Genomic DNA, 20,296 nt, shown 5'->3' with positions numbered 1-20,296 from the left:
GCCAGAGATAACATTTCTATTATGAAACCATGCTATAATCAAATCGACAACTTGGAAATTTACCAGCATTTTTAAACACTTCACATATTTTAATCCGTCAATTTTTGTTCTTGATATTCTGAAAAAGTCATCAGAAAGAAGCCATTTATCATTCTTTTTCCCCATGAAGGAAGGCAATTTCCTAATGAATGAGGAAATCTTTCATTTTAGATGGGAAAAATAACACAATAGGTCAATTATACTAAATTGAAAAGAGTAAAGTTTTTACTACATTTATATTTAATATATGTTATTCTGGAAAGCAAATACATGTGAACACAATGGGGATAATAGTAGTATCGTACCTTGTGGATTATAGGAGGATTGACGGAATTAACACATAAAACATTCTTAGAACAGTGGCTGACACATGAAATGCTCAGTAAATGTTAGCTGTTATTCTACTATGTGATAAAGTGAGGAACTGTCACTAGTATTCATGGGTGCAATTCTTGCATTTTACAGAGAAAGTGGTTTCATCCAGTTTTTACAGAACCTACTATGCTTTCTGTTCTGAGGGCACAATGAAGCTGAGAGGGATGGCTCCTCTAAGTGAAACTGACCCCTGCATTTAGTGCCTGAAATCAGAGGCAGCTTGTCAGTGTGGGCAGACACCAAGAGTAGACCAATCTGATCTCCCACTTCTTTTTTCTCTCATGGAAACGAATGGAGGGTATCTGATATGGACCCTTCAATCAATTGTTCCTGCTTAATGTTTAACACCTTGGTTTACTGTGGGGTAAACTTCGGTTCCTGACAGTCATCCAAAATCTTAGTTTCTCTTCAGTTCCACTGCAGAATAAAAACTAAATTTGCCCCAGTGGATTGTTACATCAAGTCTGGTATTATTTCTCCCAAGAGGCCATCTGCTTCTGGGAAAAGACAACAGGGTGTGCCCTCCATTACACCTCCATTTAACTGACGGTGCAATGATGGACAATTCCTTGTTGACCCCTGCAATTCAGAGTTATTGTCTTGGAACAGAAGATTTGATGATCTCTTTTCACTCCATAGGATAACTGTAAAAGTATCCACCCAGTGTTCATTCCAACCCCCAGACATTGCTTCTGATGGCCTTACATTCTTTTGATTAGTCTACTCAACACAAAAACTCAGATTACTAAAATTAGTGGGGAAGGGATGGATTCTTCTCAAACATCCCACCACCAGAACGGGTGTACTTGCAAAGTCAAGTTTGCCTGACGTATCCTCTGTCTCAAGTGGTACAAACGGCCCTGGAGGGTGGAGCCCTCACAACCTGCTTCCCTGGGCGTGCGCGTCTGTGGGTGTCGGGGTACGCGCAGGACACACACGGACCCACTCTCCCAGGGCAGCCCAATCACTGTCCCTCTCTCACCTCAAAGCCTGTCAACTCTCACGCCCCTCCTTCAACGCACAGCCCCCTTCTCCGCCTTCTCTCCTTCGTATCCCGCCTCCAAAGTAGGACGCCCACTTTCGTTGGCAGGTGCTCCTCTCACTCCTACCCGGAAACCAATCACTCGCGTTCTGGTGGAGAGTGACGGAGACAATGGGAATTCTCGTTGCGTCACCTGCCCGCCCCGAGCGCCGGGAGGCGGTGCAGGGGGCGGGCTACGGGTTGGGAGGTTAGGTGCCTTATGGAGTGAGGAGCGGGCAGAGGAGCCGGCGGCGGGGGCGTTTGCGGTGGCGCGGCTCCGCGTTCAGCCAGGCACCTCGAGGCCCTTTCCCCCTACCAGGTCCCCAGAAGCAGGGATCCCGGCCCTCCCTGCAGCTGCCGGGCTCTCCTGCGCGTGCAGCCCCGCGAGTCTGCGTGATGCCGGCGGCTGCCCCTTTGCCCTGTCAGCGCGATGCCCGAGTCGGCGGCGGCGGCGGCGGCTCCGTGCTCCTCGCGGCCCCGGCCGTAACCGCCACAGCGAGCCCGGTCGGGTGGTTGGGGCCGTTGGACGTTAGTTTTCGCAGCCTTCCCCTCCCCCCCTCGCTGAGGCGGCGGGGGTGCGCGTTGCGAAAGGGGAGCCGAGAGACTCCTCCCCCTCCACGATCCCCCCGCCCCTCCCCCTTACACACTCGCACGCACTAGCGCGCCGGCTCCCACACGCTCGCGCGCCTCCCGCTCCGCGCCTCGGTGTTGGCCGGCATCGTCCAGGGCCCGCGGAGCCACCATGTGCACTGCCTCCTCCTCTTCCAGTTCCTCTCAGACTCCTCATCCCCCGCCGCAGAGGATGCGGCGCAGCGCCGCGGGTTCCCCGCCCGCCACCCCCGCCGCCGGGAGCGGGAACGGTGCGGGCGGCGGCGGCGTGAGCTGCGCCCCGGTTGCGGGAGCCGGCCGGCTGCTGCAGCCCATCCGCGCCACGGTGCCCTACCAGCTCCTGCGGGGCAGCCGACACAGTCCCACGCGCCCGCCCGCCGCCGCCGCCTCGCTGGGCAGCCTCCCGGGGCCCGGCGCGGCTCGCGGCCCCAGCCCGCCCAGCCCGACGCCGCCGCCGACCGCGGCCCCGACCGAGCAGGCGCCGCGGGCCAAGGGCCGCCCGAGACGGTCCCCAGAGAGCCACCGGAGGAGCCACTCACCTGAGCGCCGGAGCCCCCGCTCGCCCGTGTGCAGAGGTAGCGAGCCCAACCCTTGCGTCCTCCCGGGCTGCGTCTCCCCGACGGCGCCCTCCGTGGAAACTTCAGCCTCTCCGGGCTTCTCTTTGCTAGTGCATTCTCGAAGGTGTGAAAGTGGCTTTGGGAACCTCACCCCCCTGCGGTCGCTGCGGGGCTTGGATGAGCGAACTGCGGAGCAACTTTTATTTGACCCTCCTGCCGCCCCTCAGCTTTTATCTTCCATCACTCGCCTGGATCGAAAGGTTTTTCACTTTAAGAGCTGATTAGCTCACTCATGTGTTTGCTGTTTGTAGTGGGGGAAGGAGGAGCTGGACGAAACACTTAAAAACAACACGCACACAAACTCTCCGGCAGCAGGTAAGGTGGTGGTTGTAATCAATACAGCCTCTTTGTGCTTTCCTACAAAGTTCCTATAACGTGTCTGTGCCTACCGGGATAATTTTTTTTTTTCTTTTTTGGGGGTGGGGAGGTGGAGGCGCCAGTTATGATGTAAGGATATCCTGTTGGGTGTGTAGACGGGACAGTTTTGGATGTGCAATTGAAGCGTATAGTGTTTGGTTTGGCTTTTTTTTGGGGGGGGCTCCCTCTTTTCTCTAATTTTATATAGTCATATGCATCAGGGCGGTACTGCACTGGAAACAGTTTATGCCCAACGCAAGACTTTCATGGTAAATTTCTAAGGACCTATTTGTGGAGTGTGCTCACCTTTTCCCTTCTATTTTTAAGTACACTTAACAGTTCAGTTGAGCTGTTAAAGGATCTCAAGTTTCGTGTTTCTTAGGTGTCACAGGTAATGGTGAGCTGGTGGATGCTGTCGGCTTCCCTTAATGTTTTGTGTTTTGGTGTGGTTTACTTTATGTTTAGGGACACGGTGAATGATGTAGTTTAGTCCTGGGGGAGAAAAGGAAGTTTAGCCAAAACAGGGATGTAAAGCTCCTAAGGGAGGGAGGAGTAGCTCATGTTATTAGATGCCACGCTAGGGCTACAGATGCTGCTGCTGCGTTGTGGAGAGAACGGATCACACCGAGGGGAAATCCCTGCTTGGAAGGGAATCACAGTGGAGCCTGTGCAATGTTTATGTGGTGTGTGTAATTTTTTTAATGGCGTTTTCTTGCTGAAGGTCTTAGACTTGGAGAAAGTGATTGTGTTAAGATAGATTGCAGTTTTGGTGTTTTGTTTGAATATTTCTGACCTGTAATTAGCATGTTGCTAAGGCCCTTGTTTTCAGAGCACTTGGTGGTGAGGCAGGGTAGGATGTAGTGCGGTGGTGTGTGTACGGGAGCACGGAGAAATGCATCCTGTAATCAGTATGCACCAGAAGGAATTTGCTCCCCCGCTCCTCCCCCAGGTCAAGCCAGCTGCAGAAACTGACATCCTCCAGCAAATCCTGAATGAATGAATGAAAACAACGTGATCGCCCTAATAATGACCACAACTGAACACACATCTTTGGCTGTATTTTATAGAAAAGGCCACCATTTTCTAACAGATTAATGCCATATGCAACTCCTTTGCACGTTTTCTAGAACTGTATGAAATGAGAGGTAACAGAATGAAAAGAAGGCAGCAGTTACATAAATTTTTGAGTGATTTAGTTTCAACAGTACATAGATTGAGTTTGGGGATTTTCTTTTAGGGACTAATGTAAGAGCCATAATATAAGCACTGCAGAAAGACTGTGTTCCGAGGGTTTTGTGGGCATAGTGAGTAGTTTCAGCAATTGCTGCAACAATATATTGGTCATCTAGTACCTCCTCCCCTTTTGTTGATAAACACATCTTACAACAGATCGTAGTACAACTTGTTTTTCTGCATTCTTAATTGCTTAGGAATTACAAGGTCCATCATCAAGTAGTTTTAATGAAATTTGTGACCAGGCTCAAACTGTCCTCTTTGTCGTAGTATGTCACATCTGAGTTGAATGCAATTTTAACGCGATCATGATGAAAACACTTCTCTGAGTCTGGTTGTTCAGGAGACAGATCTGCGTCAGAGAGCTTGTATTGGGAATAGAAGAGGCCTTTCTGCTGTTTTTAACACCAGGTGGTTTTGTCCGTTTCTTACATTGAAATGATTTTGAATGTAGGCTCTTCTGCCCCCGGTTCCCTGATGATATTACCTTTCTGTTACTTCTCCACATCCCACCTTGCTCCTCTCTACCTAAGTTAAAACGATACAACTAATCTATTCTTTTTACTTATCTATTTAAAATTCATGCTATGAACAGTTGAACAATTTTGCAAACAATTATCTACTCAGTTTCTTTTGAATTCTGCAAGGTTCTGACTTCAGTGGATTGTAGCCTCCACAGGTCAAGTCTCCTGCCACTGCTGCTGCTGCAGACACTGACATCACTAAACTGCATGAATGAAAAACAGCAACGTGCTCCATTTCTGGCTCTCCACCTCCTTCCTTTTCTGCACACTCCGTGTGTGTGTGTGTGTTTAAGATGGTATTACGCTGCATTTGAAACTACATTTAAAACTGTTAAATTAGGTGGGTGGTGGCTCAGGGATATGTGTTTAGTATAGAAGCATATTGCTTACAAAAAGCTTCAAGTGCTATGAGCATTTGGACTAGAGGTGACATAACAGCATTCAGTATTTTTTTGATCTGGACTGGTGGTTATGGAAGAAAATAGAGAAGATGTAAACAATTTTCTTTGTAATTGCTTTACCAAGAAGAAGTTATGAGACAATTGTAATTTCTTAACATGTTAGATCATTATTATCTCCCTCCGAAACATTGTTAATATGCACATTTATAGGGTTAAGTCTAGAATAATAAAGAAATGATACTCAGATTATTTCACAAGGCTGAGGAATAGCTGAATTATGTAAATAGGCACAATTTTAATATATTTATAAAATCTAGCAAGAAGATGGTAATTTTCTTTATTTTTGTAGCACAGTTTTATATAATTTCAATGGGTATCATAATAGAAGATACTTAAATCTCCAAACACCTTGCTCTGTATAGAGAACATGGAGTTTTAAAAACTGAAATTATCTTGTTTATGCATATGATCATATTTTTGTTTGCATTTTAAAAATTTTCTTTTGTATTTTTAAAACTACAAAGTTTGTTATTTATATTCATTTCTTCTGCCTTTAGCAACATGTCCCCCTCCCCCTTGTTCAGTTCTGAAGGGTCTTGAAGTGGTGAATGACAAGCTACTGAATGCATCCTCAGGCTCCCTGTGATGTGTTTTTAATAGATGTAAAATCATGAAGTATTATGCAAATAGTTATTTTTTTGTAATGGTAATACATAAGTCTACCTTTGAGATAAATAGAACAACCCAAATGAGAATATAGCAGGATGTTGTGTTAAAATTAATGATCTTTAAGCTAAAATCATGAGTAACAAAATATAATAAAGTTGCTTCTTTCTGAAAACTTCATAAAGCAAAACCTATGAATTCAAAAACAGAACAAATACAATTTTATTGTGCAAGACAGTAAATAGCAATTGCAGGTCCTTTTTTGGTTTTTTGTAAGGATAGAGCACTGAGATGAATTATAAATTCTAAAAGATATAAAAAGAGTTGCGTTAGAGCACTCGATGTAGAATACCGCTTATTTTTAAGTGTACCAAACCTAATAACAAAAACGTGGAAGAGCTTGTAATTTATATAGTTCCTGCTATGGAAAATAGCATGTGTTGATTCCTGATTTAACATGCCTAATATCATTAACTCTAGAGTGAAATTTGATAAGAATTTTTCATGAGTACCTTGAGAGCCTTATTGTTTTATACATTAAGAAGTTATGATTATATTTTAAAAGAAAGTACAAAGCCAGCTAGCATATAATGCTGAATGACTGCCTGCAGTGTGTGTGCATGTATGTGTGTGTGTGTGTGTCTGTGTTTTGATCAAATAATTTGCTTTCAGTTTTTTATTTTTCATTAAATTTTCCCTCGAGTCCTTTTTACTGCTATGCTCAGTTTGTGGACTTCCAGCATTTTAAATTACTTTTTTTCTCTCTCTTTTTAAAGATACTCAGACATTCTCTTATAAAGTTACTTCTCAGGCCGATATTGTTGAAAATTAAGGTCCTCCTCTTGTCCCCCCCCTTTTAAAAATAGTTTTCCTTGAGTGCTTAGAGTTAACTTGTTTCAAAGCTTTCTTATACTAGACTGAAAACAGTTAAAGCTTTGACTGTTCTTCCTAAAGAGACAGGTTTCAGATACTGATTTTTGGGAAAGGTTTTCAGCCTTTGAGAACTACACTAAGTATCAGCAGCGTTCATTAACTAAGTTTTCCCATTAATTATGGTATGTAAAATTTCCACATCAGTGGGTCAATAGCCAAATAGATAAGTGAATTTATAGAAGTTTTTTAATTCTTAAACTGTTTTATGTTCAAAGATTATATTCCTTTCAAATAACGATTATTCTAAGCATATTGAATATTGTATACCTAGGGTGTATAAAAGCACCTTGGTCAGTTTAACTGTATGTAAAGTCGTGTATATATATTGAGCTAAAAATTCTTTCATTATTTACAGTACTTTTTACAGAAGGACATTTCAGTCGCTGCAATGTATGTTGCTTCAAGGATTTAATGCAAATTAGGATTTATACATCGGGGAAGTGTTGAAGGGTAATGGTATCCTTGTGATTTTTATTTGTGATAATGTGGACTAAATGTGAATAAGAAAAAGGAGTAATTGGGCTCCATGGCAATGAATAGCAATGGAAATAAACGGCAGTGTTCAACAAATGGCGAGTAGGAGAGGATTTTTCTTAAATCTGAAATCTAAAACATTGCTAAAAGCCTGTTTTATCAAAGCTTCCACATACAGCTAATAATCTGCCAAGAAGTATATACTAATGACTTTGTTATTCTTAATTTTAGTCTTTTCTCCAGAGTTTCAATCCCCAGACACCACCACGATAGGCTTTTTCACAGCACCTGTCCTGGGTCTGTGCCTGGCACTGTTGTCTTTTGTCTTCAATATATAATTTTGTTCTCTCATTAAATGTCAAAGAAACCAAATCACTGATGCTGTTTCTGTCCTATATTCTATTTATTTTAACAAGAGGTTGAGCTTCTCTGATGCTGTTCTCTAACTGGGTTTGCCAAAAGTCAGTGGAGGAAAGAGAGAACACTGCTCACCTATTGATGTGAAACACCTGAGTGAGAAGCTGATGGAAGAGCCAGAAGCCAATCTCTTTCCCTTTCTACCTCTCATCTGAACCCTAGACCTGACCATGACTCCATGGGTCATCCAGTTGATTTTAGAAGGATAATACTTGTGCTTGTTCTGCAAAACAAATTATAATGGATTTATAGTAATTCTAAAGAAAACAGGATTATACTTAATTATGAACAAATTGTGGAAAAATACTTTGCTAGTATTTCATTTTTGTAAGAACAAACACGGCAGATCCCTTTAAGCAGTGTTGTTTACCTCAGGTGAATGTTATTGTGGCAGCTTGCAGGACGAGGCAAGTTCATGAGTACCTGAATAACCTCCCCAATATTACGTTGTATGTCTAATTGTTGTAGGTACAAAGGAAGAAAACATCTGAGTGCTTTGCTATATATAAGGCAGTATATACTTTCATTCATCAAGAAAGTGGATTTCAAATCCTATCTTCCGATTCCAGATCCAGCGTTCATTCCACAGGATTATCCTATTTCTCCTAATTAAAAAGAGACTGATATTGGTCATCAGCTGTGATTTCTGAGCTCTAAGAATTACTGAAGAATAGGTTTTCTATTGGTTCCACAGCATTATTACAGTGTGCTGGGGTATGCTTTGACATTTTCAGAATGTCTAAGAATGTGTCAGAGAGAGAGAGGGAGAGAGACGGAGAGGGGGGTATGAGCAACAGTGTGTGTGAGAGAAATCCTGGTTCCTGAGGGGTCAAGGATACGGACTTGGTTGTACCTGGCCCTGTGTACTTCTAGAATCTGTGCTGTTCTTGAATCGTATTATAGTGAGAAGTATGTTTCTCCATGATTATTAAAACTTAGCTATACATGGTGGTAAACTGGTAAATGCTTCAGGAATGACTAAGCAGAGATTCTGGTCTCAAGTGATTGTCCTGGCAACTGGTACTAGGTTAATTTAGCCCCACCAAGAGCTAATAGATATCACTGCAATTTGTGGGTTTGAACTCTGTATATTTGTAAATTAATGCAATGCAACTATGGTGCACCTTAATAATGGCTCACCAAAAATAAGGATGAGTTAAAGAAACTAGTGAGATCCATTATTGTGTGGGAAGGTTGACGTCCAAAATTGTCTTCCAAGTTATTAGAATTCAGAAATCCATCAAACTTTTGGATGTTGCATAACAAGAAGGCAAAAACTGCTAAAACTTGCTGCCTAGTGTCTAAAGATAAAATACCTATCAACTACTGACAGTAATATCCCCTTATTTAGCCAGTATGGCCACAGGGTGAACTTCCGTTAGTAGTCCCTATAGCTAATTTTAACTTTTATATTACTAAAATATCAATTATTTAGTGAAGCATTTTCTAAAATTATTATGCAGTTGTTTTCTTGAGCAAAACAAACAAGACATGAGTGAACTCTTTGTGGCTTAATGAGCTTTGTTAATACCTATGATATACCTAATAAAGTGATTGCTGTTGATACTATTGAATATAGGATTGAATGAGCACTGACTGACAACTAGAGTTGCCCTATAACTGATTCTATACATTTGCTTTGGGGATTGTCTTATTTCTGGTAAAGGTGGAATGAAGCAGTGAGTGGCTACATTTATTCCTTAATGGAATAACCTGGCTTTTTTCTCTAGAATTAATTATCAAGTTAAAGACCAAAGAAATGATTTTCCAAATGGTTCCATAAAAGAGGCTTAGAAACAGAAAGGTATACTGAAAAATATTAGATTTGGAGTCAAGAGACTTGGGTTCTATTTCCACTTCTAACATTTGACTTATAGTAAGTTCTTAACTCTTTGCATCTTATTTTCTCTATCTTTAAAATGATACAGGTGGGCTTTTTAAGAGTTTGGTTGGGTAGGGAAAAGATTCCGCTATGAAAAGGAAAAGTAAGTTTATTAAAGGAAAAGTAAGTTTATTATTTACTGAGGTATAACTGACAAAAGTTCTATATATTTTAAGGTATACAGTGTGATGATTTGGTACACATTTACAATGTGAGATGATTACCACAATCAAGATACTTAACATATCCATCAGCTCGCATAGATGCCTTTTTTTTTTTTTTTGATGTGTGCTGAGAACACTTAAGATGTATTCTTAGCAAATTCCAAGTATACAATACAGTATTATCGACTGTAGTCACCATCTGTACATTAGATTCCCAGAACTTACTCCTAACTGAAAGTTTGTACCCTTTGACCTCCCCACTTTTCCCACTTCCCGGTCCCTGGCAACCATCATTCTACTCTCTGCTTCCATGAATTAGACATTTTTAGATTATGCACATAAGTGAGATCATATTTGTTTTTGTTTTTCCCTGTGTATTTGTTTTTCTGTCTGGCTTATTTCACTCAGCAAAATGTTCTCCAGGTTCATCTATGTTGTTATGAATGGCAGGATTTCCTTCTTTAAAAGACTGTATAATATTGCATTTTATATGTATACCACATTTTCTTTATCCATTCCTCCGTGAGTGGACACATAGGTTCTCCACACCTTAGCTATCGTGGATAATGCTGCAAAGAACATGGGAGGGCAGATATCTTTTCAAGATACTGATTTTACTTCCTGTGGGTATATACTCAGAAGTGAGATTGCTGGATCATATGATAGGTCTATGTTTAAGTTTTGGAGGAACCTCCATACTGTTTTCCATTCCCACCAATTTATATTCCCACCAATGTTATACAAGGGTTCTCTTTTCTCCACATCCTCACCAACACTTCTTATTTTCTTGTCTTTTTGACAATAGCCATTCTAACAAGTGTGAGGTGGTATCTCATTGTGGTTTTAATTTGCATTTCACTGGTGATTAGTGATGTTGAGCACTTTTTCGTGTACCCTCATTAGCCATTTATATGTCATCTTTGGAAAATGTCTATTCAGATCCTTTGCCTATTACTTAATAAGGTTATTTGTGTTTTTTGCTATTGAGTTATATGAATTCCATATATATTTTGGACATAGCAAATGTATATATCCAAACAACCATACGCTTATCAGATGTATGGTTTGCAGATATTTTCTCCCATTCCATAACTTGCCTTTTTATTTTGTTGATTGTTTCCTTTACTGTGCAGAAGCTTTTTAGTTGCTTGTTTATTTTTGCTTTTGTTGCTTGTGCTTTTGGTATCATATCCAAAATATCATTGCCAAGACTGATGTCAAGGAGCTTTTTCCCTATGTTTTCTTCTAGGCGTTTTATAGTTCCAGGTCTTAAATTTAAGTCTTTAATCCATTTCAAGTTAACTTTGTGCATGATGTAAGATAAGGGTCCAGTTTCATTCTTTTGCATGTGGATATCCAGTTTTCCCAGCACCATGTATAGAAGAGACTGTCCTTTTCCCATTGTATATTCTTGGCACCCTTGTCAAAGATTAGTTGACCATATATGCGTGGATTTATTTCTGGGTCCTCTGTTCCATTGGTCTATGTGTCTGTTTCTATTGCCAGTACCATATTGTTTCTATAGCATTATGTAGACTAGATGATTCTTAGTAAAATTAGTTATTTACTGAGCTTTTATGTCAGCAACTAGTCTTCACCGGAATTCAATATAGAAAACTTTTATAATTTCTCTTTCTCTCTTGAGAAGTTAAGTAATCTGCCCAAGATCGGGTGGCATGCACGGAAGACCCAAAGGGCCGTGTAACTCTCTACGTCCCGACCTCAGGTCAGGTGAGAGTTGCTTTTGGAACCCAATTAATTATGGGGCAGGAAAGCATGCACAATGGGTTATCCCATTGCTTATACAGTTAAGTCACAGAAAGGCCAAAAATCGCTTTGGTGGGGTGTGAAGAGAAAGCTAAATGGAACTCAACTCTAGGGTCCATAGAACTGAAAATAGCTGCAGGTATTCCCAGTGATTCAGGCCTCAGATATGTATATAAATATGTCCTAGCACTTCAAAACCTTATTATGTCATTAGTAAGCCTTCCCCTTGGTCCTTAAAGTACTTACCACTTTGTTAAGACAGAGTTTAGATTTAATTTTTAAAATTAAAATTTCACATGAAATCTTAAAATCTGGGTAGAATGAGTCTTTAGCATTTTCCTATTTGATAAGGTAAGCTTTACATTTATAATAAAGCATCATAAGGCTCCATTCAACCATAGCATTGTGATTCATAACTTTTACCATTCTTTGATAATTTAGCAGCATTCAAAATAGTATCTTTTTATGTTTCACTCTCATGGCAAAGCAGCAAGGTGCAGTATCTTCTCAATTTATGCCTCCTTGGGCTCTTTTCCATTTTCTAGGTTTGCTGATGTGATGTATAATAGAAAAGATATTTCAATCTCCATTTTAACAATTTCTTTCAGGATGTTGTGGCGTTTTTCAGTGTCACTTGTGCTTACTCTAAGCCCTCTTTGATAGTGTGGAACATGAATCCTTTCATAAGTAACATTAGAAATGGTATTTTTATTGTTATTGTTATGATACTGCAAGTGTTATATAGAGTCTATGTGATGAAGTTTCTCATGACTTTTCTTGTGTAATTACTTTACTAGTTAAATACATCAGTTTATAAGTTGGATTAATGAAGTAATATTTGTATCTTAGAAGATAACAAAAACTAGTAGAGCTCAGTTGCTCAGTTACCTTAAAGAACTTTGCTATACTTATGTAAACCTGTCAAATGATCTTCCCACGAATGTGTAAAAGGATCATAGTAAAATACTGATTTGTTTATATATTAGCTGGTAGTCTATAAACAAATTATGATATTTTTGAGTGTTCTGTGACTGTGTCATTTTCTTTCTTCCAAAGTGTTCTGGAGGTACTCTGGTGCATCTCCCTGAAAAGAATCAACTGTCCTTTTCCTGCTTAAAGTCAGGTTATTTCATTTAAGTGTCTACTACTTACTAAACAAGGATTAGCAAACATTGCTAAATGCAGTTTCATTAGCATTGTAAATTAGGGAGTTAGACTGTGCTCAGAAATCAGGTTTTGGAAAAAAGCTACAATATTCTGCAATATTTTGATCCGATAGCTTTAAAAAACTTATTTTAAAATTCTGTTCTTTCTTTGCATATTGAAGTGACCTGTTATTGAAAAACACCTGGTCAGTTGATTGCATTTGCCCACTCTTTGTCTTTTTGGTTAACACATGGCCAAAGATGAGTGTCGCTTTAATGTAATTTCAGTGATAACTGTTCATTCAAGAAATTTTTGTTTTCAGGTATTGTAGTTGTTGGCAGTATGTTGATGAGTAAAAGGAATGCATTTTCTCCCTGTTTTACACAATAAATATTTATTGAGTCCCCGCTATGTCTGAGGAGCTCTGTTTAACCCTCACAGAATACGTATTCTAGGTGCAATTGGGGTGCTCACATTCATTTTTCTCAACAAGGTCAAGACATTTAAAATCTGCCAAGAATTTGACCCACTATTTTCTCTGAGGTTTGGACTTCATATGGGAATTATTATATTCTATGCTTATCTTTCAAGATTAGGTTGCACTTCTTGGTATTCTTTTTTGAATACCGAATACTTGTTTATATGTGTTTTTTCCTTATTAGATGAAGCTTAGGAGAGCATTACCTTGTGGCTTCTATATTATATCTAGGTCTAAGCTATATTGCTGCCTGGACATATTATAATATTCCGCTAAAGTTTGGCCTAGCATGGTGGGATTAACATGGAATCAGCTTCTGAAGCTGTTATATTTGGAGAAATTCAAAAAACCATCATGCCAAAAATTTGGTGGGCATTTTCAATTAAAAATCTCAATGTTTTTAGATCTGTCATAAAGATCATGATTATAGTAAGCAAGCAATGAGAATATAAATTACATATTAATTTGTTCTTTATTGCAATGTAAAAATTTTAAAGTGTAGAGCAGATTTTGGGGTGGTTGTTTGCTTTCGAGAATATCTAATTTACGTGCAAGTAAAATTATTCAATTTAGCAAAGTGTTATTTACACAAGCTTTTTAGGAAGTCAGTTACACAAGATTGAGGTTCATCTGAGGTTGTAAAAATATATTAGAGAATAGTGTAATTTCTCATTGCTACATAAAATGTTCTACTGACATTTAGCAGGATTAACTAATATCCTAAGAAGTTGTTATAAATGAACATGAATAGATCTTTTCCATTTCCTTTCTAGTCTGAGTTTTAAAATTCTAAGAAATTTTGTGTTCAGTTAACCCCTAAAAGGGAAAGAATTCGTATGTACTAATGATTTTATTTCTCACATTTCTCTGTGGAAAGGTATGCTTTTAAATTAGATAAATATTCCAAGTTTTTTTCTGGATTATTTTGTCCTCATAAAAAAAAAGTTATTACTTGAGTTATAATTTCCTACCACACTGTTCCTAACCAGCTTAATGGAGGAAATATTTCTTCTTTCATGAAAAACTTTCACCAAACCTTCTACTGTTATCAGTGTCAGGAGGACAAGGCAATAAGTAAGCATAATTAGACTAGAAATATGATTAGTACTGTGGATTATGATTTTATTTATAATTGTATAATCCTACAGTCTGATTTTCACTTAAAGTTTCTGTATATACTTAAGGACGAAGAAATTAATTGGTCACCCATATACACACTACTGTATATAAAATAGATGACTAATAAAGACCTACTGTATAGCACAGGGAACTCTACTCAATACTCTGTAATGGCCTATATGGGAAAAGAATCTAATAAAGAGTAGATATATATATATGTATAACAGATTCACTTTGCTGTATACCTGAAACTAACACAACATTGTAAATAAACTCTACCCCAATAAAAATTTAAAAGTCAATAAATAAGTATACATTCACAGGAAGTTGCAAAGACAATACAGAGAGCTCCCACGTATCCTTCACCCACTTTTCCTTTAACGGTTATATTTTACAAAATTATAGTATGACATCAAACCAGGATTTTTATATTGGTGTGTGTGACTGTGTGTGTGTGTGTGTGTGTGTGTGTCATTTCATCACATGTGTAGATCTGTGTAGCCACCAGTATAATCAAGATACAGACCTGTTCTATCACAGATGTCAGATGCCACTCAGATCTCCCTCGTGCTGCCCGTTGTAGTCACACCACTCCCTCCCCCTACCACCCTGACCCCTGGCAATCACTGATCTGTTCTCCATCTCTATAATTTTGTCATTTTGAGAATGTTAGATAAAAGGAATCATACACTATGTGACCTTTTGAACTTGGCTCTTTTTCACTCAACATAATGCCCTTGAGATCTATCACAGTTGTTCAGAGTATCAATAGTCTGTTACCCTTTATTGCTGAGCAATATTCCACAGTATGGATGTACCACAGTTTCCTTACCCATCACTTAGTGGAGGACATTTTGGTTAAGGTTGGGTCTGTTACAAATAAAAATGTTAAAAAAATTTGTGTACAGATTAAGAAAAAATTAATTGGTCACCTAATTTGATTATACCTAAGGGCTACACAATATCTTTGTGCGTGTGTGTGTGGGGTGTGTATGTATGTGTAAAAAGAGAGAATGCAGTAAAGTTTGCATTCCTTTCTCAGCAATCACTGGATAATCACTGGCTCCTGATACTTTCTCCATATAGAGTAGAAATTCATGGTCATCTTTTCATAATGCTATAAGTAATTTTAATATACTAAGTGGTAGTGATTTAGGGACTTTACTTATCTCATGTAAGATAAAACCAATGGACAACTAACTAGATGAGAATTCTGAACATCTTCCTTGTGGTTATGGGGAAATTTGCTATTTATAATACAATTATATTTCCTTCGGGAGGCATGTCTTAAATGCTGAACTCTTTGAAGTATTTACTTAAGGATTATTTGGTAAAAAGTTTTTGGATGGGTTTGGAGAAACAAATTAATCAGTTTACATATAAATTCCCTTTTGTGAATCATCTAACATAATTTAGAATGACAATCCAGTTATCTACAGTTTAATTTTCTTAGTAAGTGTATGATCATTTTCTCTGCTGGAGTTGGCTTTGTGATTTTTGAGCAGAATATTATGTTGGTATTTAAATTCAAAGTTGAAAGAAGTGTTGAAAGCTGTCGTTACTGCATTTCTACTGACTGGAGTGGGTATTCTTATAGGTGGTAACTGTATGTAGCAAATTAAAACAGACATGATGCTTACATCCTGCAAGTCTACATATCCAAATATTTTAAAATATCATTATAATTGTCTTTGGATGTTTTGCTCATGCTCTTTACCTTCTTGCTGATCTTGTTACCATCTGTATAAAAAGTTTCAATTTAAAGTATAGTCCACCGATGTTTCACATAGAATATATCATACTCCCTTAGGTAACATGCTTTGAAAAAGTGGCCTAGTGTATTTTTCTATGCTACTAACAGAAAATCAATAATTTATTAATAAGACTTTCAGACCCAGAGCATCATTGGGTTGGGTTCTTAACTTCCTTGAAGCATAATTATTAACTTTTCCTCCTCCCTCATTTCTCTCATCCTACTGATCACCATATCTTATCCCATCTCCTTAGAATTATGTCCTGAATCTGGTAGCTTCTTTCCATCCCCTCACGGCTCCATTATTACTTATTGCTTGATTTGTTAGAACTGCTGCCTCTTAAGTGGTTCCCCCGCCATTAGTCTCCCCTCTCTAATTTACCCATTGCACAGTCTTTCTTTATAAACATAGTCTTTCTTTAAAAAAAAAAAAAAAATTCTGAAGTTCACAATCCTTTGCTTGAAATAAAAGACTCATCTCAGCATCCTCGATGGTGTACCTCAAGTTCTTTGTAAACTGAACTCACTTTGTATTGAAAATGCTATTATCTTCCAATAGCTCCATACTTGTTCCTTGTCAGGCAAGGATTCCGTGTCAGTGTAAGGTAATCTACTGATTACTGTAAATTAGATTAAGTTAGATCATTCTATTTATGGTGACAATTGTAATAATTTAGCAAGACTTCCTCTAAAATTTGGCTCAAACCATCTCCAAGGTAATTCAGACAAAGGGAGTTGAGCCCTTCTATAGTAGAGACTTCTAAGTATTCACCAAACCCTGTTTTGTCTCCCTCTTGGCCCACATCAAGACTCTTTTTCCTACCCCTCCTTACAGTTAGATAAGGCTTTGTGATATACAACATTTTCATCTGTGTTCAATAAAAAAGCACTAGTTTGATCCTCATCATTCATTCTCTTCCCTCATCTGCCAGCTGGAAGCAGAGAATCTAGCAGAGGACTCCAACCAAGGCCCTGGGGGAATGGTGGAGCCATAAGATGAAGGAAGTCTGAATCCCTGAATGATCATATAGAAGGCCATCCGTCAGCCAGGAAGATACACATTGGGTTTTTATTGTGATAAGCCACGAATTTTAAAAAATTTTAGCTGTTAGCATTAACAACTTTACTGCACCTCACAGTTTAAAGAAAGGTGGTCTACCAGCTGCTACTACTGGAGCCACTTTGAAAATTCGCCTTGGGAGTCTCACTCTTACCTCGTGTGATCCATCACATAGGCAAGTGTGGTTCATTGTTCTCAGTGCTTCTGTCAGTATGCAAGAGATCCTTCATCAAGTTGGATTGTGTGGTCTTGGTGGAATGTATTTAGTTTTATATAATTTGCTATTTCGTTAACTGAAGATGCTATAACCACTCTTTGATTAATAATTTAAGAGGCTGTTTTCAAAAAAATTTGGAGACATAATAAGAATTGATAGCCATGTGGAAATAAATCCATTGTCTCCCAGAGTGCCTGGCAGGACACGAGGTTTAGTGGTCTTATTAAGTGGTCTTGTTATTTTATATAAATATGTTATTTTTCTTGGATATGCACTATATGAAGAGTTATTTATTATATGAACCTGTTTAATGAGCTGTTTGTGAAATACCTAAGCATGGAAATCATAGCCTTTTATGTAAATGTGGAAAATGGGATGATAGAGATCTGAATTCAAGTTATTTTTGTCACTGTCTTGCACTTTATTCACAATGATTTTAGATGAGCCTCACGTACAGAAGATTAAAAAGAAACGTGGAGCCATTCTATTTGAGGCTCTTCCAGAAAGCCTCCTTTGCTAATGAGTTCCATAATATATGCCAGGTGATTTCTAGTTTTTGAGTATTAATTTATTTAAAAGTAAGGAAAGGATGGATAACTGATATCCACAGGTTCAACAAAACTTGAGTAGTTGTGCTAGGTGTTAGAGAAACAAACAGAAAAAGACAAGAGCTTTACTTTTAGGAAGGAGCCTACCCTCTGGTAGATAAGCTTTACATTTATCATTTAAGTATAAGCAAAATAGTGAATCATATTAGGTTTCACTTTCTTATTTCATTCTTAAATGAAAGTAAAATAGCTAAAATATGGGGCAGGGGAAGAGACAGATAAATGAGTGATTTGACATATCCATGAAAAAGAAGTTAACTGTATTATTCATAATGTTTGAATATATATTGTTCGTACTTGTCCTGTCTCAAACACTACATAGAAAGGATTTAAAAAATTCTGGTCAGAGGTGAAGAAGGAAAGAATGGAGAAAAAAGGCAGACAAAAATCCAGTTGACCCATCTCTTTTCTATAGTGTGGTTTTGTTTTCTTCCCATGTTGAGATGAGTCTTTTTAGTACATCTGGAAGTGTTGTTCCGGTTTTTATTACAAATGCCCTAGCTATTGTAGGTATTGTTAATGATTCAAGCTATATCTAAAAGTGTAGTCTGATATTTGTTCGCTCATTTCTTGGGCTCTTGGATTGAACAATGTTCTATCATCATTTAAGGGAAAAAATTAACTTAGATGCTAATAACAAACTCTGGAACTTTGTGACTTCAGTCCATTTGTAGCTCCTGGGCAGTGCCATTTTGATTGAAGTCCAGTTCAATCAGTAATATCAATAGACTGTTTTTGGCTAAGATTATAATGGCCAGTTTTATGCCTGTTCTGGAGGCATAAAATATGATGCTCTTCTAAAATATTTTATGACACTTTTCCCCTACACTTAGTCATGCCACTAGTAGTTTTATTTTATTTTTTCTGAAGTTGATCCCAGTCCTTGGCAGTGTTTCCTGGCAACCTTTTATGCACAATATTTGTAGAATTGTTGAGGTGGAAGGTGTTCTGTGTATGCAAACACGGAACTGGTTTTTACCATGTTCTGTTTTACTCCATGGCCTCTACAAAGGTATCATTTGTATAAGACCTTTTCCTTCAGGATGTTTTCCTGCAGCTTTGAGCCATATCCAGCTTTAATGAAGCATCCAATTTTGGATACATTACTGCTTCACAGCTACATATTTGATTCTTTGCTGTCAATATTTATGAAAGTAAATGCTAGAATAAACATCTGGGTTTCCTTATTTCTGAAGCCTTCATTCTGTTGAGCCTATTGATTTTGGGTTTATTCTACAGAAGCGTAGTTATATATTTCCCAGTCAACAACATATTCACCATTGCTGGATTTGGGGACACAATGTGGGGGAAAATACAGCTAGTCGGCTAGATTTAATTAACTAGATTCTTTTGCATGAAGCAAATCCGTGGTATCCAGATGTATTTTCAGTTCAGAGTTCTGTTTATCATTTGCCTACCATCAGTAAATTAGCTTGACTAGCAGTCATATCTTCTTGAGGTTAAGCAGTTACTCTTTTCCTAAGCCTTTCTCCTTAATCTTTTCTACTTAACCATAGAGTTAACTGTTTACCCTATTATTATGCTATTATGACCTAATCTGTAGGTTTTATTACCTACACAAAATGTTTATAACTTAGACTTAAATGCTTGAATCTTATTTTCATTATAAATTGTATGTTGTTAAAAGGTATTTGGATTTAGAATTCTACAAATTTTCAGTCTAGATTTAAGAAGAGATATTTACTTGTCTAGGAGACTGTTGTGCTTTCTCTGCCATATTAAGTCATTATTCTTTATTCAAATAAGAGATGAGAAAGCTGATAATTTTCAGATTCTTTTTCAGGATGAGAGGAACTATAGTCATCATACAGATTTCATCATAAAGATCTTGTATTACATGGTAAAATTTGGTTGTCCTTTTGTAATAGTGGTAAGACCCTGATTCCATAATGTTAATAGTCAATCAGTTCTTTCTTGGTCTTGAAAATTATTTTAGGACTTTTTGTTCTTTATTGACCTGTCCCATAGATACTGGGATGATGTGGACAGAGGCTGCTTACTTTTGTTCCTTCAAAAAGCAGATCCTTATAGATTTAGCTCCTTGCAAGGTGAAGGTACTCTTCAAGGCTTCTTTCCATCTTGTTTTTTTCCAAATGACTCTCTCTTCAAGCCCCTCAGCCCATTATTCTACCTTTTCCCGTGGTAAACTCCACCTTTCCCCGTAAGAGGAATTCCCGTTCCTTGATCCATTCCTGGTTCTTGCTGCAGGCTTCTGTAGGATTGACTTTCAAACTTTACTCTGTAATTGCCAGCTGTAGAGGAAGGGGATGGGCAAAAATTCTATTAATGGAGTGACTATGGATGCCCCATTTCAATTAGTTTCTTCACTAGGTTGGGCAGGAGCTAATTTCTCTACTAGGTTACCTAGGAAGAAAGTATACCTCTCTAAGACTAACATTAATTTTTCTCAGAGTC

General features: G+C 38.4%; 2 protein-coding genes across 2 annotated transcripts in view; both read left to right on the top strand.

The window, feature by feature from the left end:
- Positions 1 to 2,177: 2,177 nt before the first annotated feature.
- Positions 2,178 to 20,296, top strand: part of LOC309623581 (uncharacterized protein) — a gene marked incomplete at its 5' end in the record, with an annotated part of 53,439 nt that continues 35,320 nt past the window's right edge. The window contains one exon of the mRNA XM_082380587.1: positions 2,178 to 3,707. Coding sequence (XP_082236713.1) covers positions 2,178 to 2,882 — 705 coding nt within the window. The 3' untranslated portion in view covers positions 2,883 to 3,707. The remainder of the gene's footprint in view (positions 3,708 to 20,296) is intronic.
- The window catches only part of ADGRE3 (adhesion G protein-coupled receptor E3), a 130,438-nt gene continuing 113,032 nt past the window's right edge, over positions 2,891 to 20,296 (top strand). The window contains exon 1 of the mRNA XM_082380574.1: positions 2,891 to 2,976. The gene's annotated coding sequence lies outside the window, so the exon portion shown is untranslated. The remainder of the gene's footprint in view (positions 2,977 to 20,296) is intronic.

Source organism: Balaenoptera borealis (assembly GCF_965194805.1).
Source record: "Balaenoptera borealis genome assembly, chromosome: 2".
Classification (NCBI taxonomy): domain Eukaryota; kingdom Metazoa; phylum Chordata; class Mammalia; order Artiodactyla; family Balaenopteridae; genus Balaenoptera; species Balaenoptera borealis.
The sequence above is the reverse complement of the archived record's forward strand: the minus strand, read 5'-3'. Positions and strand labels throughout refer to the sequence as shown.